Source organism: Equus quagga, chromosome 13, assembly GCF_021613505.1.
Source record: "Equus quagga isolate Etosha38 chromosome 13, UCLA_HA_Equagga_1.0, whole genome shotgun sequence".
Lineage (NCBI taxonomy): Eukaryota > Metazoa > Chordata > Mammalia > Perissodactyla > Equidae > Equus > Equus quagga.
The window spans coordinates 94,542,626-94,570,398 of NC_060279.1; the positions used below are offsets into that span (position 1 = coordinate 94,542,626).

General features: G+C 56.6%; 3 protein-coding genes across 3 annotated transcripts in view; 1 reads left to right on the forward strand and 2 right to left on the reverse strand.

The window, feature by feature from the left end:
* The window catches only part of LOC124251347 (carcinoembryonic antigen-related cell adhesion molecule 1-like), a 1,036,279-nt gene that overhangs the window by 279,719 nt on the left and 728,787 nt on the right, over positions 1 to 27,773 (forward strand). The gene's annotated exons all lie outside the window — the stretch shown is intronic.
* On the reverse strand, positions 268 to 3,144 carry RABAC1 (Rab acceptor 1). The gene is made up of 5 exons (XM_046684114.1): positions 2,984 to 3,144; positions 2,487 to 2,699; positions 2,088 to 2,185; positions 590 to 691; positions 268 to 515 (listed from the first exon to the last, which is right to left on the reverse strand). The coding sequence occupies exons 1-5, from the start codon at positions 3,037 to 3,039 to the stop codon at positions 427 to 429; spliced, it is 558 nt and encodes a 185-aa protein (XP_046540070.1). The 5' UTR covers positions 3,040 to 3,144; the 3' UTR covers positions 268 to 426.
* On the reverse strand, positions 7,389 to 27,525 carry ATP1A3 (ATPase Na+/K+ transporting subunit alpha 3). Its single transcript, XM_046682173.1, has 25 exons — positions 27,511 to 27,525; positions 26,566 to 26,731; positions 26,406 to 26,467; positions 22,270 to 22,359; positions 22,104 to 22,163; positions 21,747 to 21,950; positions 20,450 to 20,563; positions 20,204 to 20,338; positions 19,707 to 19,824; positions 19,316 to 19,584; positions 17,898 to 18,096; positions 17,712 to 17,821; positions 17,497 to 17,631; positions 15,393 to 15,585; positions 14,907 to 15,082; positions 14,684 to 14,820; positions 13,898 to 14,048; positions 13,613 to 13,781; positions 10,602 to 10,756; positions 10,402 to 10,525; positions 9,434 to 9,579; positions 8,717 to 8,847; positions 8,205 to 8,306; positions 7,749 to 7,840; positions 7,389 to 7,417 (listed from the first exon to the last, which is right to left on the reverse strand). The coding sequence occupies exons 1-25, from the start codon at positions 27,523 to 27,525 to the stop codon at positions 7,389 to 7,391; spliced, it is 3,282 nt and encodes a 1,093-aa protein (XP_046538129.1).

Sequence of the window (27,773 nt, forward strand, 5' to 3'; positions counted from 1 at the left end):
TTTCAGGCTAATAAATCACAGCTGTGAGCACAAGTGTATATTGAGCTCTGAGCCCTCCCACCAAATCACTGAATGTGGGGGGGGGGGTGCGTCTCAGCGACCTCCCACACACTCTCGTCTCCTCCTGGGCACTTATCACCATTGGCCATCCTATCAATTTTAGTTATTTATCTTGCTTATTGTGTCCCCCCTACACCCAGGCACTCTGTTTTAGTCTCTGCAGTATCCCCAGCATCACCCCACAGAAGACCCTGGGAGAGTATCTGCTGAATGACAACGGTAACGGTTTTATTTCCAAAGCTGGAATCCCACCCTGTGCTCCTGATGAGAAGGGGGCCCTTGGCCAGAGCAGCAGAGCCATGAGGGACAGGGCTGAACAGCGCCGGGCTGGCTGGCTCGGGAGGCTGGCAGGTCCTTGCAGACACCTCACACAGGCTCCATCTGCAGCTCTTCCCCGTCCATGGCCTCGGTCAGGTGGAAGGCGGCGTGGGAGCCGATGACCACGAGGGTGGCCCCTGCAGGAAAATAGGCAGTTTAGGGACACACTGCCTCACCCAGCCCCCACCGTCTACCCAGACCCTGTACTCACCCAGGACCCAGAAGACAGCTGAGCCTGCACCAGCCAGCCAGAAGAAGGGAAAGGAGACGGCCCCGGCCAGCGCGTACTGGTGGGCTGGGCTCACCTCTCGGCCTGGGGGCAGATGGCATGGGGGCAGCTGTTGTGGCACTCAGGCCCTCTCCCAGAATCACCCGTGATGCCCCCCAACAGTGGCATCCCGAGCTCCAGGAGCCTCAGGATCTAATCCAAACTCCTCATGCCAGGCCCTCCAAGTCCTGGCCCCACCCATTTCTCCTATGTCCCCACTGTCTGCCAGAATACAACACACCTTCCTCAGCGCCCCACCCTCTGCCCTGCAACCCCACTTCTGCTGGGAAGCTCCCAGCTTCCCACTCCCCCAGAGGAGGGCTCTCCTGCTCCAACCTGCACTCATGTAGACCAGGAGACTCAAACCAGTGGCCCAAGGGCCAAGTCTGACCCACAGAGGTGTGTGTGTGTGTGGGGGGGGGGGGGGGGGCTGCTTGAGGAAGACTAGCCCTGAGCTAACATCTGTGCTAGTCTTCCTCTATTTTGTATGTGGGATGCCACCACAGCATGGCTTGACAAGCTGTGCATAGGTCCATGCCTGGGATCCGAAACCCAGAACCCCGGGCCACCAAAGCAGAATGCGTAAACTTAACCGCTGTGCCCCCGGGCCGGCCCCTGCAGATGTGTTTTTTGAGTCTACACAATGTTGCACAAGAATCTGATTTGTGGCTAACAGAGAAACCGAATGACTTCACATAACAATACAGATTTCTGGCTCCTCGTGGCAGACTGGAAGATGAGGTCTGCATACCCCCGTGGGGTGGCAGCAGTGGCTGAAGCCAAGTCACGGCTGTGCTCCAGGCGCTCCCTCCATGCCCTGTGCTTGGCTGACATGCCCCTCCACCCAGCCCACCTCTGTCATGTACATGACTTGCAGGCCCCTGAAGAAGTCTGTCTTAAGTACCTGTTTGTCTGATCCCAACTCCGTGCCCCCACTCCAAACCTGGATCTTCCCCTGGGTGGGGACTCAGGATTTTCTTTCTTCCCAATGGTGTTTGGTGCTATTCTGGGGCCACAAGAGCCACAGGCCTCAGCTTCCCTCTCTGAGAAGTCCCAAGATCTTTCTGGTCCCACCCCAGGAAGCAGGACAGAGGAGGGAGACAGATCTAGGCCAGGGTAAGGTCGCCACCTGGTGTCCAATGTGGGTACCAGCTGATGTCTTCCGCAGGTTTCGCGGGAGGGAGAGGGGAAGAGTAGGTTTAAGGAACAGGAGCTGGGTGGAGAGTGGGTTTTGGGGTATCTCATTCTGGGCCGGCGAATAGAAATTCAGGGGGCTGAAACTGGGTGGGAGCATCTGGTGTGTCTGAGATCTCAGGGATCGGGTTTGGGGATCTAGTGTAGATCTAGGCCTGGGCAGACTTGGGTTTGGGGTCTAAGACTTTCATTCCAAGAGACCAGGATTTGAGGAGTCACGGATCCATCTGGGCAAGGGATTTCTCACCAAAGAGCACAAACTTGGACTGCAACGTGCGCAGATAAAGAATGTAACAGGCGCCAAAGAAGACAGCCAGAGCCACCAGCAGCATAGGGGACGTCGCCCTGGAGGAAGGCAGGGAGGCATCGGGTCAGGCAGCTGGGGCTGGGCCAGCCAGGGGACCCTGACAGTCTAAGCCAGCGGGGGGCAGGCTACGTCCTTGAGGCCAGGCAAGTCTAGGTTACATTTGATCACACTGCGTCCCAGCTAGGGTGATGGGGGAGCAGGGACCTGGCCCTTCGGTGAAAAGGTCTGACAGAGCTGTCCGCTGGGGCGGGGCGGGGCGGGGCCGACCGGAGAGGGCAGAGCTCTCGGTGGGGCGGGCCTGGCGGGCAGGGGGCGCGGGCGGGCCGGAGAGGCACTCACACGCAGTACACGATGAGGCCCAGGAACACGAACACGTAGTTGCTCTGGTAGTACTCCACGTTGCGTACGAGGCGCTGGCACAGCTCGCCCAGGTTGCGGGGTCGCGAGAAGCGCCGCTGGTCCACGAAGGCGCCCCAGGGCCGGATGGTCGCGCGGCGCCGCTCCAGCCACTCACGGCCGACGCCGGACGGGATCAGTTTCGGCAGCAGGGTCCTGGGGGGCGGGGCCAGGTCAGCAGCGGACCGGGGTGGAGCCTGGACCCCCGAGCAAAATGGGGGCTGCAGGGGGCGGCTCCTGGGGTCCTAGGAGGGAAGGGTCCAAGAATCCTAGATCCCAGGGCAAGAGGGGGCTGAGGGCCCAGACTTCAGTCCCCGAAGAGTAGACCGGGGGCTGGACTCCAGTGTCTGGGGGACGAGATTCCTGGGACCCCAGGGAGGAGGGGGCGGGGGCCAGGACTCCCGAGTCTCGGTCAGGGGGGCCAGAGCCGGCTTGCTCACGTGGCGCTCAGCCCTTCCGCCTCGGCATCCTTCTGCTGGTCCTTCTCGGCCGCCATGTCTGCGCGGTGAGGGGTAGAACCGCTCTAACGAGCCCCGGGCCCTGCGGACCCCGCCGCCCCGCCCGAACCCGGCCTCACCCAGCGGAGTCGACGTGGCGCCGTTCGTGCTCCGCTGGGGGCGGTAGTGCTGCCGCTGAGCATTGTGGGAGTTGTAGTCCTGATAATGTCCGGCAGGGTAGGCGCCATGATGGCTCACAAAACACCTTGGGAGATGCTGCCGCAGGAAGCGACGGTAAACCCCTCTGGGCATTGTGGGAGTTGTAGTTTCAGGAGCCGGGCATCTGGCGTCGGGGAAGGTGGATTGTCGGGAGTCGAGGAGTTACGGGAGTTCTGAAGGCGGAAGTAGGCGTTGCGTACTCTCTCCCGTGCAGGGTACAATGGGGATCGTGCGGAACTGTCGTTCTGGCCCTCGCGGGCATAAGAACACTTGGAGGGCTGGATAAAACAGATGTTCTGATTCAGCAGATCTGGGGTGGGGTCCATTAATCTGCATTTCTAACAAGCTCCTTGATGATACTGAAGCTGGTGATCTATGGACTACATTTTGAGAAGTGAGCCTATAAAGAATTCACAGGAATCTATTCCTTCCCTCCTTCCTCAAGAGACAGAGGCTTGTGAGAGGGCCATGGTTGCTGGAGGGGTATCTGAGGTGGGGAGCAAAGCTCCGCCCACAAGCCTTGGACTCCCAGGAAGGAATGGGTCAGGACTAGGGACCTAGAGACTCCCCCTTTGGGATGGGAAGGTGGGAAGTTGAGAAAGGGAAAGGGTTGAGAACTCTTTGAAGAAGGAGTTGTTATAACTAAAAGAGCTAGGACTCGAGTCAGAGGTGAAAATTCAGGCCTTGTTGGTGTCATCACCTCACTGAACCTCAATATCTTCATCTGGACAGTGAGGATCTTGATGGTACCACACTCATGAGGTTATGATGATTCAGTTAAATGGTCCATGTAAAGAGCTTGAAAAAGTCTTGATACTTTATAACTGCTCAATGCATAGTAATCAATGTTGTTGCCACTACTTAATCATGAATCTTATGATTATTTCTAGAGTTCAGCCTTCTAAATTTAACAGTAACGTATTAGAGGCTGCTGGCTCCTTGAGTGTCCCAAAGAGTGGCTGGTGTCTGAGGCCTAGGGCTTTCTTTTCCTTAGTTCCCACAGCTGTGATTCTCTCTCAGTCTTTGCCCCTGCCCCTGAGTCAGTTGTGGGAAAACGGCCGGAGTTCTAAAGGAGTGCACCAGAACAGGGCCTCAGAGTGTGAGGAGTGTCAGGAAGAGTGGAAGTGTCAGGAAGCCAGGGCTCCCTTACAAGGACTGGGGTCCTAATTTTCCAAGGCTGGGTGGGGCTGAAAGAGAATGTCCCCATGCAATTTCCAGATGACTCTTAATCCCAACTCTCTCAAGGTCCACATCCCTTTTGGGTTTGGGCTCTGAGGCCTGCTGGAGGTGGGGAAGACGGCCCTGCCAGAGGAATTGGTGGGACAATAGGCAGGGAGGCCCCCTGTGGGGGTCGCAAGCTGAAGCTGAGTGAGCCACGCTTTGGAGATCCGATTAGCAAGTTACCCTTTGTCAGCGTCGGGCTTTTAGTAGAATCTTGTTCAGGTTTCCCACTTGGGTCCTGTGTGGCTTCAGGAAATCAAAGGAGGATGGCAAGTGCACAGTTAGCCCAGAGTGTTAACGAGGGAGCAGCACCTGAGTTCAGAGTCATGGGGGCAGCAGAGGTAACCCCAGAAGAGCCCCCAAAAGGAAGACAAATCTTGGGGAGCAGAGAGTTGGAGGCGGGGCCCCGCTGCCTCCTCCATGGCCAACCTTGAAAACTTGGGGTTTGACTTTTGCTGTGAGAGCTGTTGGGTTTCCTTATAGGAACTCAGTCAAAGCAGTTTCGCTGCATAACCTGCCAGGACTTGTTCTGAGCCGAGGACATAATGGACAAAGGCCTGGAGGTGTCAAGCAGCATGGGCCATGGGTGGTGGGGAGGCAAGGACGTTGTGGGGAGGGGCCCTCTGAGCAGGACATGGGGGGAGCTTTGAATCAGGGGTTTTGGGGAGGTGGAACCTTGGCACAGGGCATTGTGGGAGGAACCCCTTGAAACAGGGATTGTGGGAGAGGGAACCATAAGGCAGAGATATTGGGAGAGATGGGAGGATCCCTAGGACAGGGGAACAGTGGGAGATGGGGTCCCTGGGAGATGGGGCCTATGGCAGATGGGCTCTGAATTAGGGGGATGGTGGCAGGGGACACCTGAGAAGACTGTGGGAGATGAGCCCCAGCCTTGTGGTCCCTCCAGCCTGAGGCCTCCTTCCTGCCTCTTGGATCCCCAGAGGAAGTGGAGCTGGGAGGGTAGGAAGACCTTAGCAGAGACAATCAAAGACCTTGGTTATATTTCTGCTGTGTGACCTCAAGGAAGTCCCTCCCCTCTTTGGGCCTCAGTTTGCTCACCTGTTTATTGGGAGTATTTCTTTTCCCTGCACCTGATGAACACAGTAGTTTCTGTGGCCTCCCTAGGAGAGGTCCAGGCTCATGAAACCCCTACTAGGCCCAGGGTCTGTCTTGAGCATCGAGAGTGGTATCTGGCACATGTGGCCCCTGCCCTCTGACAGCCTACCCACCTCAGATGTGGGCACTTCTCCCTCAGTGCAAAGGGCATATGCATATACTCCTTCATATTCACGTGAGCTCTCAGCATCCCAGCCACCCGACACCTGTGCTGGGAGGCAGGCAGGCCCAGATCCGGCCCAGGCCTTCCTCTGACTCACATTTCTGGGCTGTGTTAGAAAGCCTGCCTCAAAGGAAGTGGTATAGCTGCCCAACCAGAATGGCTAAAATTCAAAAGACTAACAATACTAAGTGTTGACGAGGATGTGGAGCAACTGGAATTTTCATGTGCTGTGGGAATGCAGAATGACACGAGAGCTTTGGAAAAGATCTGGCTGTTTCTATTAAAGCTAATCACAGTCCATCCCATGATGAGCAATCCCACTTCTAAGCATGTACCCAACAGAGATGCATGCATGTGTCATCAGAAGACATTACTAGCAGCACCAATTGTAATGACCCCCCAAGTGGAAACAACCTAAATGCCCACCAGCAGGAGAATGAATAAACAAATTGTGTTATAGTCACACGATGGAATACTACACAGCAATGAAAAAGAATGTGTTACTGATATATGCAATAATGTGAATGACTCTCACAGATGTGATGATGAGAACAAGAAGCCAGACACACGAGACAAAATGCCATAAGATTTCATTTGTACGAAGTCCAAGAACAGGCACAACTAAAGGATGGTGACAGAAATCAGATCAGTGGTTGCCGCTGGAGGGGAGCTGACTGGAAAGGGGCATGAGGGAACCTTCTGGATGGATGGTCATGTTCTATACCTTGATCTGGGTGGTGGTCGTATGGATGTAATTTTTAAAATCATTGAGCTGTGCTCTTAAGATTTGTGCACTTCACTGTATGAAAGCTTATCTCAATAAAAAGAGAGAGAATAGCACAGTGACTTAGAGCTCGGACAGCCTAGGTTCAAATCTCGGATTTGTCACCTTGCAGCTGTGTGATCTTGAGCAAGTCACTTTCCTTCTCTGTGCCTCACACCTTGTGAGGATTAAATGAGCTAATACACATACGGTGCTCAGAAGAGGGCAGAGCGCAGAGTGGGTGCTCAATGAGTCATCATCATCGTCATCATCGTCACTGTCATTGCCTCCCTGGGGTCCTATTCCAACATGAGACGATCTGATTCCTCCCTCTTCCTTGTTCTGATCCCATAATCCCATAACCTGGTGAATTCAAGCTGCTCCTACTCTAACTTTCGTGAGTCTAAAACTCCAGGATTCAATGACTCTGAGATTCTGCGACTGCCAAGCTCGTGCCAGGCCGGGAATTGCGTGAATCTCCCGGCCACGTGTGCCAGCACAGGGGACGCCATGCCACCCACACCCCCACTTCAGAAAGCAAACACAACACACACTGCTTCTCTCTCCCCACTGATATATTTGATAATTGTCCAGAACCAAGATGGCATCTGCCAGGGGGGTGAGAAGGAGTAAAAAAGAGCCCAGGGATGGGGCTGGGAGGGGGATGGGAGGTAGGGGTGAGGAGAAGGAGGGGAGCAGAGACACAGAGAAGAGAGAGAGGAGAGAGGAGAGAGGCAGGGGGCGGGGGGCAGGGAGCCAGCCAGAGGGGTAGAGAGGGAGGGAGGCAGGGGATAACTTGAGGGGTGAGGCCAAGGTGGGGCCACCGGGAAATAGGGCCCTTCCCCCCAGAATACAAAATGGGGGGCACTGGAGGGTGCTGTCCTGGGCTGGGGCGGGTCAGGGATGGGCGATGTGATGGGGTGAGGTCAGTAGTAGGTTTCCTTCTCCACCCAACCTGGAGAGAGAGACAAAGGAGGAAAGACACAGAGACGGTAGAGACAGGCACGGAGAGAAAGAAGCACAAGCAGAGAGAGAGATGGCCGCACAGGAAGAGACCAAAAGGGACAGAGACACAGAGACACGCAGGAGACAGAGGGGAGGAGGCCCAGAGAGACAGGACGAAGGGAGAGTTGGCAAGATGATCGGGGGACAACACAGGAGAGAGATGCGGGGGAGACAGAGCGCGGTCAGCTCGGAGAGGTCACCACAGGGCTTCCCCTGCCGCCCCCTCCAGCTGCCCCTCCTGCCCCCCCAGCCTTCCCCCTCCGCCCCAGAAGCCCCCTCACCCCCAGGGTTCCTGCGCAGGATGAGTTTGCGGATTTCGTCGTAGACAAAGATGAGGAAGCTGTAGGGGAAGGCACAGAACCACCAGCTGGGCCTGCAGAGACAGGGGAGCAGGAGGGTGTCACTGTGGGGCTGTGATGGGGACACAGGCAGAGGCACAGTCCCAGAGGGCAGGAGGGGTCACACGGGGGGCTCTCGACCCTTTGTCCCCACAGCTGAGGGATGCCCTGGCTATGGCCGGGCTGGGGTGTGCAGAGCGCCCCACTCTGAGGACGTCCCAGAGAAGGGCATCGGAACAGAGATGGGGGGACACAGAGGAGGCATCCAGAGAGACATCAGGAGAGGTGGGACCTGAGAGCCACGGCTGAGGCCCCAGCCCGTGAGGACATCCCACAGGAAAGGCTCCTCAGAGGATCTGGAGCTGGTAGCGTGGGTCCTAGCGGGCGAGAGGCACTCACTTGAGAGGGTACATGCGCAGGGCCACATCCATGCCAGGGCAATAGGACAGGAAGGCAGCGAGGGCTGTCTCCTCAAACAGCCCGAAGATCAGGATCTTGTTCCTGGAGGCACAGGCAGGGCTGGAGCCGGGGAACCCGCCCCAGCTCCCCCGCCCCACAGAGACAGAGGTAGGTGGAGAGACACAGAGACAGAGACAAAGAGAGACAAAGGCGAAGACAGATCAGGGAGATGGCGCCACCCAGGGATAAAGCCAGAAAGAAACAGCGGCAGACACACAGGCAGGAAGGCGTACACAGAGGTTGAGCAGATCTGGAGAGGGACCCAGTGACGCCCCACCCCCACCCCGCCACACACACAAACATAGAGAGACAGACTGAGAGAGAATCCCAGACAGACGTGATCACCCGAGAGAAAACAACTCAGAGGCAGAAACCGAGACCGAAGAATGAGGGGAGGGACAGACAGACACACAGACGGGACAGACAGCAGCGCCCCGGGCCGCAGCCCTCACTTCATGCCCTGCTGGAAGACAGAGTTTCTGCGGGTCTTGCAGATGATCAGGTCCGCCCACTGGACGACTACGATGCTCACGAAGAAGGCTGTGTGGCACGTGAACTCCACCACTTTCCTCTGCTCGTACGTCTGTGGGAGGATGACGAGTGTGCAAGACAGCAGTTAGTGTGGCCGCAGCCCGGCCCCCAGCCCCCAGCCCCCAGCCCAGCCCACACACTCCAGTCTGTGTCCCTGCTTGGGGCCCCAAGGCAAAGCGGGGACTCTGTTCAGATGGGGTCCCCAGGGCCTCAGACATGTCTCCCCTTGTTGGCTCAGAGCCCCGTGGGAAGAGTCAGTGGATGTACAAGAAAGGAGAGAGGTTAATGTTACCTCAGTCATCGGCCAGGGATCAGGGACCCCGTGGGCCTCCTGAGGGGACGGGTGGACATCGGCCAGGCTTTGAAGGGACAGACAGAGATAGGGAAGAAGGCAGCAAAAGTGACTTGTCTGGTGGGGCACAGCACGTGGCCAACGGACACAAGGACCGCAGTGGGCTGGGCCAAGGGCACCAGGAGGCCCTGCACACACAGCGAGGATCTTGATGCTGCCCTTGGGGCAGAGGGGCCATTGTAGAAAGCGGCCGTGCAAGGCAGGGACAGCAGGCCCTGGGCTCCTACTGTGGGCAGAGACGCTGACTGGGAGGCCCCGCCATGCTGTGGGGCCCAGCTCCACTCACCCACTGCTGTCCGTAACTGTCCTCCAGGTCATTGACTGTGCGGTCATCCCAGTTCAGCCGGATGCCCACCAGGTTGCCAGGCAAGAAGCCGTTTTCTGCCAGGATCACAAAGTAGGAGAAGAAGCCGCCGAGAGCCTGGATCATTCCTGGGGAGAGGAGAGAAGGAAGATGAGGAGAGGCTCAGGTGGGGGCCGGCAGCCAGTCCAGTGCCCCTCCCAGGCCCCTTGGGACCCCCACCAGGAGGATGGTGGGCTACCCCAATCCACTTGCCTGAGCATCATCTGGGGCTGGGCTCCCAGAGGGCAACCTGAGGGTGGTACCTGGTGGTAAGCGCCTGAAATGGGCCACCTGGGACAGGAACCTCAGGGAGGGGCTTTCCTGAGATGGACACCTGGAGGCTTCCCCTCACCTGGCCCAGGCCACCTGAACATCAGGAAATCCCTGAGGACCCCCGGGCTTGAGTCTGACTGGCCCCTCACACATGTATGACCTCACCAGGTCTCTGACCACGGCGGTGAAGCCTCTGCTTGCTGGGACACTCCCAGCGACACAGAGCTCAGCACCTGTGAGGCTCGGCACACATGGTCTCCAGCAGCAGGTTGAGGGGGAGGCAGACAGGGATGGTGCTCACTCCTGCCTTCAGGGTTCACAGGCTGGCCTTGCCCTTCCCATCAGGAAGGTGGGTGGAGCAGTGGGTCCTGGAGTCACCAGCCTGGGGCCAACCGTGATCTGCCATTCAGGGTGCCATGTGCTCCCCGGAGGCACCCCCCAGGCCTTTCCTTCACCTATGCTGGCCCCACCTCGGTGACCATCACCTATCTCCCAGACACTCCTTCCAAACCTCCAGCACTACGCCCCACTTCCAGTCTACTCAGCCAACACAGTTTCTCTGCATCCACTGTGGGCCAGGCCCTGCTCCAGGCCCAGGGCATCTGGCCGTAAACAAGGCAGGGTCCCCGGGTGCTCACCAATCTGCCCGTAGGCCATGCTGATGAGCCTCTCGTTGACCAGTTTGTCCGTGCGTGGGTTCCTGGGCTGTCTCTTCATGATGTCGCTCTCGGCAGCTTCGTACGCCAATGAGATGGCGGGGACCTGGGCAGGAGAGGCCAGGTGAGCTGGGGATGGGGGGACCCTGCCCTCCCAGGGCCCAGGGGTGCTCGAGGCTCACCATGTCGGTGCCCAGGTCGATGCAGAGGATGGTGATGGTGCCCAGAGGCAGTGGGATGTTGGCCATGATGAACAGCAGGAAGGGTGTGATCTCGGGGATGTTGCTGGTCAGAGTGTAGGCGATGGATTTCTTCAGGTTGTCAAAGATCAGGCGGCCTGTGGCGGGGGCAGGCTCAGACCTCGGGCACCCACACCCCCTCTGCCCCTTCCCTGCCAGTCTGTGCATCCTTTCTAGTCCATCCCCCCACCTGCCAGCCTTTCCATACAAATGTCCAACCATGTCGCCCCTGTTGAAACATTCTTGACATACAACCACTTTGGAAGGCTGTTTGGCAGTTCCTATTGAAGTTAAACGTCCCCCTACCCATGGACCCAGTCACCCTACTCCTAGGGTTATACCCAAGAGAAATGAGTGCTTACGTCCGTCAAAAAGCAAGTACAAGAATGTTCACTGTAGCATTAGTCAAAAGAGGCAAAAACCAGAACTGACCCCAATGTCCATCAACAGGTGAGTGGAATAAAACTGTAGTCCATGCATACAGTGGAACACCGCTCAGCAAGAAAAATGAACCAGCTGCTGACACACCCAACTCCATGCATGAATCTCACAGATGTTACATTGAGTAAAAAAGCCAGACATACTGGCTTTATACTGCATAAAACAGTTCATACTGTAGTCCATACAGATGAGTTTCACAACTAATCTATGGCACTAAAAGTCGGGAGAGTAGTTATTTCCGGGAGGAGACCTGACAAAACCCTCATGAGGGGCTGGAAATGTTCTCTATCTTGATCGGGGTCTGGAGGTTGTATGGGTGTGTACGTGTGTAAAAAGTCATCGAGCTGCCCAACTTACTGTATATATGTCATATCGCAATAAACATTCAACCAGGACAGTGTGTATAAAATAAAAAGAAACTAAAGATGAACTCAGACAGCCCCTCCCTCCACCTTCTCCTGTGTATTGAGAGGTATGAGCAACAAGATATGGCATTAAGAAGGAACAGAAAGGCAAGCTGCTCAGTGGTAAGGATGGTTTGATTGCCTTTGTGTAAAAATAAGCGTTCATGGGGCTGGCCCGGTGGCGCAGTGGTTAAGTGCGCACATTCCACTTTGGCAGCCCACAGTTCTCTGGTTCGGATCCCGGGTGCAGACCTACGCACTGCTTGTCAAGCCATGCTGTGGCAGGCATACCACATAAAATAGAGGAAGATGGGCACAGATGTTAGCTCAGGGCCAGTCTTCCTCAGCAAAAAGAGGAGGATTGGTGGCAAATGTTAGCTCAGGGTAATCTTCCTCAAAAAAATAAATAAATAAGTGTTCATACCTGCTATTCCCTATCCCTGACATGCGTTGCTCTCCGCAAACTAGTGGTGTCTCATCCTAAAATATTTATGGGTGAAATGGTGACTTAAACGTGCTTCAGTGTAATCCAGCGTGTGATGGGGGCAGGGGGAGAGAGGTGAAACACGATCAGCCATGAGCTGGTGGAGCTGGGTGATGGGGGCATGGGGGTTCACTCTGCCATCCGCTCTGCTTCTGGGTATACCTGCAGTTTCCCCCACCAGAAGTTAAAGTTTGTGTTTGTCACTTCAGAGAGGCCTTCCTTGTCCACCCTAATGGGAAGGACCCCTGTTATTATCTGTCATAGCACCCTGCTTGTCACCACTTGTAATTATGTGTTTTTTTTAAAGATTGGCACCTGAGCTAACAACTGTTGCCAATCTTTTTTCTTTCTTTTTTTTTTCTGCTTTATCTCCCCAAACCCCCCTGTACATAGTTGTATATCTTAGTTGCAGGTCCTTCTAGTTGTGGGATGTGGGACGCCACCTGAACGTGGCCTGACGAGCGGTGCCATGTCCACGTCCAGGATCCGAACCCTGGGCCGCCACAGCGGAGCGCGCAAACTTAACCACTCGGCCATGGAGCCAGCCCCTGTAATTATGTCATGTTACAATTTGTTTGTTAACTTGCTTCAGGCTGTCTCCCCCAGCTTCTTGAGGGCAAGGACCATGTCGGCCTCTGCTCACAGCTATATCTCCGGCACCCAGCACGATGCACAAGGCAGGCGCCAGTGCGTGCATCTGTGTGCGTGGGTATTGCTTACGCACACGAGAGGACATAGGGGTAAGAAGGGTTAACCATGGTGTCCTGGGACAGAGGGGACAAGGGATAATGGCATTCAAATTGACACTTTAGTCTCAGCTTTACTGTTTGGATTCTCTTTTATCCTGAATTATTTTCTACACTGGGGACATTTCAAATGAGAGCGAGAAACTGGGAGAAAACACACCACAGCATGAACAGTGATTATTTCTGGATGGTGAGGTTATGGGTGATTCCAATTTTCTTCTGAATGCTTTTCTTCATTTTCTATAATTATCATGAATTAATTTGATGATCGGAATAAAATTAAATGTGCACAGGCCCCATCTGTGGCCACGTGGAGGCCCATCGGGCGGTGGTGCCCCCCGTCGGCTCCGAGGCCTGGGCTCCCCGGCGTCCCCACCTCACGCTGCTTCACACCGCCGTGCCTTTGCACACTCAGTTTCCTCTGCCTGCTACTTCCTTCCCTGGCACCACTCCATGTGAAAATTCCAACATGGCCCTCAGGGTTCAGCTCACCATCCCTGTCCCCACCAGAAGCTTCCTTGCCCCCTGACCCCAGGCTGGGTGAGGGGCCTCCTGAGGACTCTCACAGGACTCTCTGTTTCCCCAATGCATTTATGAGTATTTTAAAAATACTTCCAAGTCCGCCTCGCCCACCGGACTGGACCTGCGCTGTGACACAGACTCAGTAGTGTGTCAGCTCAGTCCTGTCCGCAGGGAGCCCCGGCCCCATGGGGGAGGGAGACTAAAGACTGAAAAAGATAAGCTCAGACTCCGCCGGGGCCAGTGGGATTCCGTGGTCTCCCGGCCCTGCATCCCACTGCAGCCCTGGCCTGTACCCCTTGCCCTTCTTGGGCCTCATGCAAGGACCCCAGCCTCCAGGGCCACCTCTGGCCAACTCACCCTCTTCCACACCCGTGACAATGGAGGCGAAGTTGTCGTCCAGCAAAATCATGTCCGCTGCCTGCTTGGAGACGTCAGAGCCAGCAATGCCCATGGCCACGCCGATGTCGGCCTTTTTCAAAGCAGGCGAGTCATTCACACCATCCCCAGTCACAGCCACGATTGCTCCCTGGAGGGAGACAGGTGAGGATGACGCCCAGGGGTCTGGCCCCAGTCCCCTCCTCATCAAGAACCAGGAGTCCAGGCCCTGGGCCCCCTCCTCCAAGGCACCCAGCCCAAGCCGACCTGTCTCTGACAGCCCTCCACAATGATGAGCTTCTGCTGGGGGGACGTGCGGGCGAAGACGATCTCAGTGTGGTTCTGCAGGATCTCGTCGATTTGCTCAGAGGTGAAGTCCTTGAGGTCGGTGCCGTGGATCACACAGGCCTTGGCATCCCTGGGAAGAGCAGAGAGAGGTCAGGACGTCGGGGGAGAGGTGCAGTGAAGCCTGATGGACAGACTCACAGACAGGAGAGGCAGAGGAGCAGGCTCTGAGAGAGGGATGGGGTCTCTGGGGGTCAGAGACAAAGCAAAACTGGGGAGGGGGGGCTGCAGCAGGAGGGAGCCAGGGCAGACCTCAGGAAGGACTTTGGGACAGTGGAAGTAGAAGGACAGAGATATGCAGACAACCAGGCAAGAGAGACAGACACAGAGAGAGGCATGAAGACAGGAAAGCTGAGGAAGTCAGAACAGAGATGAGAGACAGAGACACAAAGGCAGACAGGAAGAGACAGCGATGGACACAGAGATACTGGATCTCGGTGAACCCTCCCAGGTGGGAATTACTAGTGGCCCATTTTAGAAAGGGGAAAACAGTCTCAGGAAGGCCAGATGACATGCCCTAGGTCACACAGCCCGAGGGTGGCTAAACCGGGAGGAGAACCTACACCAGGCTGCCCATCCTCGCGTGTGGAGGAGGAACAGGACCCAGGTGCTGAGTCAACAGCGGAGGCCCAGAAGGAATGGGGACCGGGAGTCCCAGAGGGAACCTGGGCGGGGACAGAACCCTGAGCCGGGCGAGGCAGGGCTCACCGGGGGTTGACCTGGCTGACGGGAATGTTGAGCCGGGCAGCAATGTCCTCCACAGTCTCGTTGCCCTCGGAGATGATGCCCACACCCTTGGCAATGGCCTTTGCCGTGATGGGGTGATCGCCCGTGACCATGATGACCTGTAGGCATTGTTTGAGGATGGTCCAGACACACTGCTACCCCCTGGGGCCCTGGCCCTGCCTCCCCGTGCTGCCCCAGGCCACACCTTGATGCCTGCACTGCGACACTTGCCCACTGCGTCGGGGACAGCTGCCCGGGGTGGGTCGATCATGGACATGAGGCCCACGAAGCAGAGGTTGTCCGTGGTGAAGTTCACGTCGTCACAGTCGAAGGCAAAGCCCTTGGGGAACTGCTCCTCAGGCAGGTAATAGTGGCAGAAACCTGGTGGCAGGGACGGGGTGGGGCATGAGGGCTCCAGACTATGGCCTCCATGCCTCCTGCCCCATAGCTGCCAGCTGTGCAGGTCCCACAGTCAATCTCCCCACTCATGTCAACAGTCAGTCACCATTCATTTCCTAAAGATGCAGGAATTCCTCTCTCGTTCGTTCATTCATTCATTCATTCACAGTGCATTCTGGGAGGTGCTATTCTGAGCCAGGCTCTGGGCGGCATCATGCCCCTCCTTACCCACAAGGGGCCCCCAGAGCTGGCCCAGGCCCTGCCCCAACTTGGCCCCGCCCATGATGCGCACCAAGCACACGCTCGCCAAGGCCACCGAGCTCGAGGTAGGCATTCTGGAAGGCCTCCTTCATCTCCTCGTCCAGCGGCTGCTCCTTGCCCTGGAGCAGGATGGTGGAGCAGCGGTCCAGGATGCGCTCTGGGGCACCCTTCATCACCAGCAGGTACCGGTTGTCGTTAGGGTCCTCGGTCTCGTGGATGGAGAGCTGTGGACAGAGCAGAGGGTGGGCGTGCCTGAGCCTCACAGGGACCTGGAGGCTGCCAACACCTGGCTGGGGGAGAAGACCGTCCCCATCCCCATCTAGAGCCATGAGGGCCAGGACAGACCACCACCGGGCTCTGCAGAGGGCGCTGCCCAAACCTCTACCAGAGAGATCTTTATCTGTTTCTCAGACTCTCTCACAGAGATCTTTGCTCATCCCCTGCCCGCTTCTGTCTCTCTGTCTCACAGATGTTTTTGCCCCTCTGTGTCTCTCACAGAAATCTTGACCGACCGTCCTTCGGATTTGTGTCTCTCTCTGCCTCTCCCAATTCCCTTTCATCCCACATCTGACCTGTCATGGAATCTGATCAGCTGGTCTCTGAAATACACCTAGATTCTGCCCTCTTCCCACCACCCCCTTGCACCACCCTCTCTCATATGGAAAATCACAGCAGCCTCCACACTGAGTCCCCATTTCTGCCCTCCCCACCTGTGGGATTTCCCCCCCATGGCAGCCAAGAGGATCCTTAAAATATGTGAATCAGTAGGAAAGGGTGCAGCCACTTTGGAAAACAGTCTGGCAATTCCCCAAAAGGTCGAACATAGAATTACCACATGACCCAGCAATTCCCAGGTCTACACCCAAGAGCCATGCAAACTATGTCTACACAGATGCCCATACGTGAATGCACATGGCAGCATTATTCCCAGCAGCCAAAGGTACAAACAACCCAATGTCCATCTCCAGGTGATGGGATAGACAAAACAGGGACTACCCAGACAGTGGAATATTATTCAGCCATGAAGAGGAACAGAGCACTGATCCAGGCCACCACATGGATGGCCCTTGAAGACACTATGCTGAGTGAAAGAAGCTGGTTGTAAAAAACCCACACATTGTATGATTCCATTCATATGAAATGTCCAGAATAGGCAAATTCATTAGAGACAGAAAGTAGATTAGTAGTTGTTTAGGGCAGGGGAAATAGGGGGGTAGGGGAATAATAGCTAAGGAGTGGGGGATTTCTTTTTGAGGTGATGAAAATGTTCTAAAATTGGGTACATGATGGCAAATATCTGTGAATACACTAAAACTGTTGAGTTACATACTTTCAATGGATGTTCTATGGTATGTGAATTACATCTTAATAAAGCTATTTTAAAAAATGTGAGTCAGCTCCCATCTCTCCTCTGCTTTGAGACTTCCCCTGCCCCCATGTCTCCCTCAGAGTCACACCTAAGTCCTCTCTGTCACCCAGGAGCTCGATGGGACCTGGCCGAGCATCCACTGCCCTCACTTGCCACCACACTCCCTGGCCCACTGCTCTGCCACTCTGGCTGCCTGGCTATTGTTCAGAAACATCAACACATTCCTGCCTCAGGACCTTTGCACATGCTGTGCCTGCTGCCTGGAACAATCTTCCCGTAGACACCTGCAGGGCTCCTCCCTCAGCACGATGACCAGCCAACATATTCTGTACTTCCTCCTGCCTTTGCCACTGTCTGTCTTCTAGCACTAGAGAGGAAGTTCCATGAGAGGAAGAACTTCACTGTTTTGTCCACTGCCATATGTACCCCCAGCACCTTAAACATGTGCCTGCACATGGTTGCTGCTCAGAAAAATATCTGTTGAATGAATGAAAGAGATCTCTGGCTGGTGCCCACACTCTGCTGCAGGAAGATCTTTACTGCCCTGCCTCCCACTCCAACACAGGCCTTGCTTTCACTCCCGGTCTGCCTGTTCCTCTCCCCACTGCGTGGATACTCTTACTCCCATTCTACAGATGAGGAAACTGAGGCTCTGGGAAGATTAGTAACTTGCCCAAAGCAGGAGGGCAGTGTGGCCGAAATGACCGCTTACAGGCATCATAGAGAAACTGAGGTCCAGGCTGGTCCCCCAGGGGGCCCAGAGTACCTGGTATTTGTTGGTGGAGTTGAAGGGAATCTCGGCCACTTTCTTGTTGCGTTCGCGCATCAGCTTCACGGAGCCAGAGGACAACTCGATGCACTTGAGCAGGGCAGACTCGGAGGCGTCCCCGGCCACATCCCTCTGTGGGGAGAGGGCTGTCAGGGTGGAGCCATGGGGGGGTGGCAGGGGCAGGGCCACGGGGAGGCGGGCGGCCCACCCACCTTGAGCACAGGGATGTTGTCCTGACCACCCTTGAAGACGGCACGATTGCAGAGCCCGGCGATGTGGGACAGGGCCACCCAGGTGTGTGAGCTCTTGTCGAACGAGGTTCCTGAAGGAGGCGCGAGTCATGGCCGGGGATGCCTTGGGGCCAGGCCCCCTCAGTCCTGCTCAGACCCTACACTTACCGGACTGGTCCTCAGTGGTGTCGGCCTCGTGGATCTGGTTGTCGAACCACATGTGGGCGACCGTCATGCGGTTCTGGGTGAGGGTCCCTGTCTTGTCAGAGCAGATGGTGGAGGTGGAGCCCAGGGTCTCTACAGCCTCCAGGTTTTTCACCAGGCAGTTCTTCCGAGCCATGCGCTTGGCAGTCAGCGTCAGACACACCTGGGGGCGTGCAAGGACAGGCAAGTGACAGGTAGAGCCCAGCAGCAGGGTTGGACCAGCAATGTGAGTGCCAACAACTCAACTGCCCAGCCCAGAGAGAATCCTGGTGTCCTGCAATGAATAGAGTGTCACCCAGCAATCCCACCCAGACGTACAGACCAACAGAAATGGGCCCAGACACGCTCCAAAAGACATGTGCTTGAGTGTTCATAGCAGCAACACTTATATTAGTCCCAAACCGGAAACAACCCAATGCCCACTAACAGCAGAAAGGATAAAGAAATTGTGGAGTAAAGGATGGAATCCTATAGAGCAGTGAAAAAGAACAAGCTACTTCTGCCCACAACCGCCTGGATGAAGTTTGAGAACATCATCCTCAGCAAAAAGCATCAGCAGAAATGAGGGTCCGTACTGAATTACACCCTATCAACAGAATACACTGTTAGAAGCCAGGATATGGGTTACCCTTGGGTTGGGGGGTAGGGGCTGGACAACGTCTTGAGGGGGCTTCTGGGGAACTCCATCTGGGTGCAGCCGACATGGGGCGTGTTCAGTTTGCCCCACACATCAGGTTTTACATTCATATATGCAAGACTTCGTGTGTACGTTGTATGTCAGTAAAAAGCCTCTGACTTAGAATAGCTTTGAATACGCTAATATGGACAACTGTGCAGGGTATACTAAGCAAAAGAATCAGGGAGCAAAACAGTATCCTAGGACGCTCGCTTCTGGGTACCCTGAAAGCAACCTTTCACACACACCTGCGTCACGCCCACCTCTGCGGGGGAACAGTGCAGAGAGCGTCCTTCTGGAGCGGGACCATTAGTTTACTTTTTAACTATTTTAGCATGTGCTTTAGACTTTTTGCCGTGAGGGTGTACTTCTTAATTTTGTAAGTTAACTTAAAAAGTGATAGGATTGTTAGTCCTTTCCGTGCCTTGCAGTGTTTCTCAAGACTTTTGTTTGTTTTATTAATCAGGTCCCCTGAGGGCCAGAACCTTCCTCATTCAAGATCCAGGAGGTTCAGCACTCAATGCCCAAGTTGCCCTTATCAAAAACATTGCAGTCCAGGCCCCCAGCCCCTCCTCCCTCAGACCCAGGAGTCCAGGCCCCCAGCCCCTCCTCCCTCAGACCCAGGGGTCCAGGCCCCCAGCCCCTCCTCCCTCAGACCCAGGAGTCTGGGTCCCTAGTCCCTCCTCCCTCAGGCCCAGGGCCTTACAGTGACAGTGGCCAGCAGGCCCTCTGGGACATTGGCCACAATGATGCCGATGAGGAAGATGACAGCCTCGAGCCAGGTGTATCCGAGGATGAGGGAGAGGATGAAGAAGGAGACACCCAGGAAGACAGCCACACCAGTGATAAGCTGGATAAAGTGCTCAATCTCGATGGCGATGGGTGTCTTGCCCACCTCCAGGCCTGAAGCCAGGGTGGCAATGCGGCCCATGACAGTGCGGTCACCTGTGGCCACCACCACTCCCCGAGCCGTGCCTGTGGGGCCAGAGGGGATCAGGTTGATATGGGGGTTCCGAGGGACCTGCGCCCCTGATACACATCCCTCTGTGTGGACCAGCTCTGCCTCAACCTGGGTACCCCCACCGCTCCCGCCTCACCTTCCACGCAGTTGGTGGAGAAGAAGGTGATGTTCCGAGTCTCCAAGGGGTTGTCGTGCGTGCAGTCGGGAGAGCGAGTCTGGGGTTCTGATTCGCCAGTCAGGGAGGAGTTGTCCACCTGGGGACAGGTGTGAAGGAGAGAGGGCTCAGCCCTGGACCTCGGACAGGGGGCATTCGTCCAAAGGAGATTTCAAGATTTTTGTTTGTTTGTTTGTTTTGTTAACGAGGTCTATGTTCATGAAGCTGAGGCCTGTGTCCCTGGAGGTCACAGCCAGAAGTCTGGGTGCTTGGGTGGGTGGGTGGTGTCTAGGAGGGCAGAGGTTGGGCTTTTGAAAGTGGGGAGAGTACATGACTTGCCCAGGTCTGAGGTACCTGTCGGTCTGAGGTTTGGGGGTGGGGGGTCTGGACTCCTGGGTCCCGGGGGAGGAGGGGCTGGGGGCCTGGACTTCTGGGCCACTCCAGGAAGGGCAGAGCTGGGCCCCAGGCCCCAGGCCCACCTTGCAGCCATGGGCTGAGATGATGCGCAGGTCGGCCGGGACTCGGTCTCCGCCCTTGATCTCCACCAGGTCCCCGACCACCACCTCCTCAGCGTTCACCTGCATCTTCTCACCTTCTCGGATCACCAGGGCTTGCTGGGGGCGGCATGGAGAAGAGTGACCTCCCAGCTCCCTCTGCCTGGGATCACTGGGCATGGCCTCGCCCACCTGTCCACCCCGACCTGGCCCTTCCTGGGCACCCCTCACCTGGGGCACCATGTTCTTGAAGGACTCCATGATCTTGGAGCTCTTGGCCTCCTGGTAGTAGGAGAAGCAGCCGGTGATGATGACTACGGCCGCCAGCACAATGCCCAGGTACAGCTGCGGGGAGGTACAGCGTCACGGCCCGCCCCCGAGCCACTCCCCCCGCCCCGCCCCGCCCCGCCCTGCCCTGAGATTCGTGGAATCTGGGAAGGGAGCTTTGAGTCAATGGGGGTCTGCATTTGTGTATCTGATTCCAGTTTGTGTCCATTTGAGGGTCTGTGTGTCTGAGCCTCTCTTGTCTATGTGTCTGTCTGCCTGTCCATGTTTGAGTCCCTCTTTCTGAACACGGTGTGTTTGAGTCTCTGGTCTGTCCATTTCTGTTTTGTGTGTCTATCTGTCTGTCTTCTGCCTGTGTTAGAGAATCTGAATGTATGCTATTGTCTGTCCATGTGTCTGTCTGTGCTTAGGTCAGTGTGTCTGTCTGTCTAACTGTCTGCCTGCCTGGCTTTAAATTTATGGGACTGTTTGTGTTCAAGACTCGATGTGTGGATCTCTGTCTCTCTCTGTTGGTCTGTCTGGGTCTGAGACTCTGTGTCTGTCTGTCCGCCTGTTTAGGTTTTAGTTTCTGAGAACACCATCTGTCTGTGCTTGAGTCTCATGTCTGTCTGTCTGCAGGTTATGCTTACAACTCTGTGTGTTTGAGTTTCTGTGTCTATCAGTGCATGTCTGTGTCTGTCTGTGCCTGTGTGTCTGAACTAGATGGCCGTGTTTGAATCTGTGTCCAAGTGTGACTGTGTGCGTCGATTCTCTGCATATGCGTATATGTGCATGCGTGCATGTGTGTGCGTGTGCGAGGATATCTATGTAGTCAGCATGTGGGTCTGTGTGTATAGGCATGGCATCTATTGAGACTGTCCCCTGTGTTGGGCGGATGGGTCCTGACATATCGACAGGAGGGTGTGCCTGGGTCTCTACATGAGTGCACTCACTCTTTGGGTATCTTTCAGGCCATGACCACCTGGTGGTGTCTCTCCCCAAGGCCACTGAAGTCACATAGCCTTGGGATAGAGCCCCAGCTCACACGTCCTACTGTGTGACCTTGGACAAGTCATTTGGCCTTTCTGAGCCTTGGTTTTCCTTGTACTTTACCTGGTTCTTTCACTGGGTGATTGTGAAAGTGGGATGAGAAAAAGCTGGAGAGTGGCCTTTGAAAAGTCTAAAGGGACAGGGGAAGTGGTGCATGCGTGTGTGTCCCTAAATGTATGGGTACTTTGCACAGGGCAGGGTGGAGAGCACTCACATTGTCACCAGAGGGATCGTCTTCAGTACCCGCCTGGATGCCATAGGCCAGGAAGCAAAGGATGGCCCCAATCCACAGCAGGATTGAGAAGCCCCCAAAGAGCTGGCGGCAGAACTTGACCCACTCCGGGGTGGTAGGCGGTGGTGTGAGCGCGTTAGGCCCGTCCCGGGCCAGGATCTCCTGGGCTTTGCTGTGGGTCAGACCCTGGGGGACATAGGACTCATAGAGAACCCTCCCTGAGCAGCCCTGGCACCCCAACATTCCATGAGCATCCCCAGGCACCCAACCCCCAGCTCCTCCTCCCTCAGACCCAGGAGACCAGGCCCCCAGCCCCTCCTCCCTCAGGCCCTGCCGCACCTGCACACAGTCCGTGTTGTATTTCCGGCAGACCTCTTCTACTGACATCTTGTGCTCTGTCTGAGGAGCAGGAATTGGAGGGGAGGTGGGTGAGTGTGGAGGCCTTTCAGGGGGCGGGGTGGGGCCTGTTCTGGGAGGGTGTGTGGGTGCAGAGGGGGGGGCTTACCATAGCCACCTCCTTCTTGAGGTCGTCCAGATCCCGGCGCTCCTTGGTGCCCTTGTTCTTCTTGGGCGAGCCCTTGTCATCTTTCTTGTCCTGCGAGGTGGCGACACGATAGCTGTCAGAGCCACCAGACTGCGGGCGAGAAGGGGTTACAGGGGGACACCGGCCCTCCAAGCCCCACTCTCACCCTGGCCTGCGTCTGTGCGTACCTGCCTCTCTGGGCAGGGGCGGGCTCTGGGGGTCTCAGTCTGTCTCTCCAGGTCCGCCTGCCCCTCCCTGTCTCTGCCCGGTGTCTCTGGATGAGTTTCCCTTCTGGCTCTGGGTGTCTCTTCAAACCCAGGAGTCTCATCTCTCCCAATTGACCTCACCATGTCTGGCTCCATGTGTCTCTGAGTCTCTGTCCCTGAGGGTCTCCGTCTGGGGCTGTCTGTGCTTTTCTCTCTCTCTGTTTCTGCCCCCATCTCGGTGGGTCTCTCCCCGTTAGTCTATGTGTCTTTTTATCCCTGTGTTTCTCTTTCTGCCTCTTTCTTCCTCTTCCTGGGCCTGTCCAACCTTCCTGAGCGTGTGTCTCTTGCTATGTCTGTCTTTCTGTCTCTCTTTTTCTGTCTATGTGTGTCTCTCTCTCGATCTGTCTCTCCAGGTCTCTGTGCCTCTCTGTCTTATTGTTCTGTCTCGCTCTGTTTCCTTCTACCTCTTTATCTCTCCATCTCTGTAATTCTGCCTGTCTCTCTGTCTCTCTGTGGCTGTTTCTCTCCCTGACCTCTCTCTCCTTCATCACTTTATGTTGTCTGTCCTTCTCTCTCTCTGTCTCTGAGTCTCTGGGTGTGTCTCTATGATTTTGTCTCTCTCTGATCTCTGGCTCTTTGTGTCCCTGTTTCCATCTCTTGAACTATCTCTCCTGAGTCGGTCTCTCTGAGTCAGTGTATTGGGATCTCAGACTGCCTCAAAGTGTCAGTATTTTCTATCTCTATGTGTTTCTCCATCCTTACCTCTGCCTCTCTCTGTCATTGTGTCTGTCTTCACCCCTCAAGCTATCTCCTCTGTAATGCTTGGTGTGTCTCTCCCTGTCTCCTTCATTTCAACCACCTGGTTTGTCCATCTCTCACTGTCTCACTCGCGATCTTCCTCTCTATCCTTGTGTCTGTCTCTCTCCAGGTCCGTCTGCACGTTTCTGTCCTTCCAGCTCCAGGTCTCCCTGTGTGTCACTCTCTCTGTCTTCTCTGCTCGGCTCTTTTTCTGGGCTTCTCTCTCCAGCCTCACGGATGTCTCAGTTTCTGTCTCTCAAAGGACCCAGAAAATCATGGGAGACCCCACAGGTCTGGCAGGAATGGGAGGAAAGAGGACTCCAGGTGCTGGCCTCAGCTGGGACAGAAGCCCGGGAGGCAGCCAGCTGTGCACAGGGATGGTGGCCTGGCTGGACCTGCAGCCAGTCCTGAGGGCCTTGACCAACAAGTTGTGGGCCCTGGCCTCTCTCCTGGGGGCTGGTGGGAGCCATGGACAGGTTTGAACAAGGGGTGGGCACGGTCACGTCTCTGGAGGACAGACTAGGAGCTGGCCGGGATTTCGGGTACAGAAGATCAAGAGGCAGAGGCCCTGGGCCTGGCTGGAATGGGATGTGGTGTGAGGGGGAGCGATTGAAGTTCTAGTTTGGGGGCCTGGGCACATGGGGAGGGCAGTGTCCTCGGAGGCTGGCAGGAGGGGTGAGGCGAGGCTGGGTGCTGCTAGAGAGCCGCTGACAGATCCTGCAGGTCCAGGGCCAAGCAGAGACCCGCGGCTCAGCGCGGCTCAGTGCTAATCCCCTCGTGACCTTGGAGAGAGCTGAGCTGCCTGCTGGCTGCCCCCAGACCCGGAGGCTGAGCCTGGGGGCTACTGGAGGGGCTGCAGCCTGGAGGCCTGGGAACCTCTAAGAGGGTTGCAGAGGGTGGGAGGGAGGCTTGGCCCTGGGCCAGCCCTGCAGCTGCGCTGCGTCTGACATGGAAGCACGGAGGCTTGGGGGACAGGGAAGACACTCCTCCACCCCCTGCACCAGGAGGGGTTTCAGCCTCCCCAGAGTGGTAGACCCCCCGGGTAGAGCGATGTGGAGATATAAGGTCATGGGGTCAAGTTGGAGAAATGGGGGCCTGGTAGGAGTAGGGGAAACCAGCTGCCTGCCTCTGAAACCTTAGGAGAGGCCAGGGAGCTGATGCTTGGGTCCCTGAGGGGCCTAGAGGTGGGGCTCCAGGCTCCTGGATCCTGGACTCCTGGTTCTGAGGGAGGAGGGCTTGGGTGTCTGGACCCCTGGGTCTGAGGGAGGAGGTGGCTGGGTCACCCCAGTCCCTGGCAGACAAGCCTTGGCTCCTGCTTGCCCTTGCTATGACCAGACTCCCTTGGGGGCGGGCTTCCATCTGTTGGAGGGGAGCCGAGGCTTTCCCAGTCGAGGCAGGAGGCCCAGATGGGCGCACTGCGGGGCGGGAGCACCTCCGAGGGTGGGGGACACGCCTGTCTTGATGCAGCCCGCCTCTGCGGCTTCTCGCCATTTTCCGCACTGTCCGCCTCCCCGATGCCTGCCAGCTCACGCAGCCTTGCACCTTGGCCAGCCTCTCCCTCTCCCCCTCAGGGTCTCTGGGGCTGTCATCTCTGAGCATTTCTCCCTCAACCTCCCCTTTTACTCTCTGCCTTCTCTTCCCATCATTCAGGCTGACTTTGATTGTCTCTGGATAGGAAATGTCTGTCCTTGGGTCTCCTCATCTCAGCCTCAGTTTCTCTCTTTGTCTTTCCATGTTTATGTCTTATCCATGTCTCTCTTTGTCTCTCTGCCTGTGTCTGACTCTTTCTTTGTCTCTTTCTCTCTGTCTCTTTCAGAGTGTCGCTCTCTGTCTCTGTCCATTTCTCTCTGTCTTTCTGTATGTCTCTCTCTGCCTCTGTTTCCTATGTCTAAAGCACCTCACTTCTCCTCCTGTCCCCACTTCTTTTCCTAAGACCTGCCATGACCCTCCCTCTCAGGCCTCCTCTAAGGCATTTAGCTTCAGACCTCTCCTCCCAGCTGCCCACAGCTTCCTCTCCCTCCATTCCACTTACCTGGAAGCCATCACTGACTCCCACCTCCCCCCTTCTCTCTCCCAGTCCTCTCCCCACCCAATTTTTCTCCCCATCCCCCTCCCCCTCCTCCATCCCTGGGCCCATCAGCCTTCATCCGCCATCTTTCTCCCCATCCCTCATATTCCTTCTCCATTAACCTCTCCATCCAGACCCCTCTCTCCATCCCTCCCAGGCCAGCCCCCCCTTCCCCACTCCCCACCCCATGGCCCCGCCCCAGACATGAAGGGAGGAATCCAGGGCTGCGCAGGGGTCAGGTGGTCAACCAGGGAAGGAGGCAGCATCTGTTGGAGAGACTCACAGACAGACAAGGACACATGGACACAGAGGCAAGGGCATATCCAGGCATGCACCATACCATCCCCCATCACGTATTTGCACATATACACCCTCAGCCAGGCACTCAGTCTCCCTGCCGTGGCTTTCCTGCAACTCCCAGCCCCCCATGTCTGCTCCCCCAGATTAGAGGCTGGACACACACACAGCCCCAGGCCACGCAGCACTGCAGAGCCCCCCCATCCAGGCCTGGAAGGAGAAAGAGAGGTCACCTGGTGTTCATCCCATAGCCTGGACCTGTCCCCACCCGGCCAAGGAAGCAGAAGGGCTTCAACACCCCCAGACACAAACACCAGCTCTCAGACACACCCAGACACGATTGCAGACAGTCAGACATAACCCAGGCCACACAATCGCAGGCAGACAGTGCTGGCAGGGCCCGACGGAGCCAGGAGCTCGCACACGCACACATGCACACGCACACGTACGGTCGAGCACGCATCGCACTAGGTCAGGCAGAGATGCCGAGGGCTGCTCCGTGCCCCTGCGAACCCTGCACACAAAGACACGCCGACATGCGCCACAGAGCCCCGCCAACCCGGGCGGCCCCGCGCACACACTCAGTCAGCGACACGACCACACAGACCAGCCGGGTCAGCCGTTCCATGGGTCCCGCAGACCTAGGTCCGGAAAGCAGGGGTCCTGGAGCCCCGGTCCTCCGCTGACACCAATGTCACTGGACCCACAATGTCACACACACGCACCGCCCGGCAGGCCCGAGCACCTACCCCCATCTTGGCGGCTCCGGGGGACAGGGGCGGGCAGGCGGGGCGGGGGCCGGGGCAGGGGCCTCAGGGCGGGCTCAGGCGCGGGCTGGAGCGGGGGGCCTCTGCAGCGCCCGCGCCTCGGTCCGCGCGTCCGTCAGTTGGTCTGGCAGCCCTACCGCACAGTCTGCGGCGACCGCCGCCTCCGCCTCCTCATATGCCCGCGCCCGCGGGGGGGGCCGGCGCCGGCCAATCAGGGGTGCCACCGCCCTGACGGATGGCCCGCGGCCCCGCCCCCGGTACTGCAGCTGTCCTCCCCGCCCCCCAGCCTCCGCAAAGTGGCGGCGCCACTGAGAAGGGGGAGCGCTGCGGGGGAGCGGGGGTCCCCCGGAGACCCCCGCGATGAGGGACTTGGAGACCCCTGCAATGTGGGGTGGCGCATCCGAGGATGGGGCGCTGAGGGAGACAGCGCCCTGGAAATCCCCTCATGGTGGGAGTGTGCCACCAGGGAGAGGGGTGCGCTGCGGGAGGTGGACACCGAGTTGGGGGAAAGCCCCGTAAACCACCGCAATAAGGCAGGAGGCCCAGAGCACCTCCCTCCGCAGCGAGGCAAGGGGGCTCCTGGAGACTGTGTGGGGGTGCTGTTCAGGAGGGGGAGTTGGAAGGAGCACAAAAGGCAAGGAAGACCCCCAAATGAGGAGGGGTGCTGCCGAGGGAGTAGCTCTGAGGCCCCCTCGCTGTGTGTGCCCCGCTCCCCACTATGGCAGAGTTATCCAACGAGACACATCACAGCCGAGGACCTCAGTGAGCATCAGGCTCACACACAATCATCACCCAGATACCCAGATGCTGGGGACACACACATACACCACCCCATCACAGACCACCACATATTCACAATCACATTCCACCACACCAGCTTGTACACTTACACACATACTACACTACCCCATTATACAACCCCAGAGACTCAGGAACACATAGAAATGAAACACACACAGCACACACACCTTGCATACCCCATCACACCACAACAGAATCACAATGGCAGTCATAGAGTGCCATGTGGATTAACACACCTCCTCAGAACACTGCATCACAGACACACACATCACATACTCCACCATACCTGGCCTTGTACCATCTCACATAGAGACCCATAACCATGCAACACACCAACCCAAAAACAAACACACATCCACACTCAGCACCATTGCACAACCACAGTCTCCACACTGCTTCCAGACACATGAGCCTTTGTAGATGCTTTTGCATGGTCACACAACATCATACACACCATCACACACCCTCCTCTCCAGTATATCTGGGCACAGGCAAAGGCCTACAGTGCAAAATTGCCAAAACATTGCTAATTGTGAATGATAGACCAAA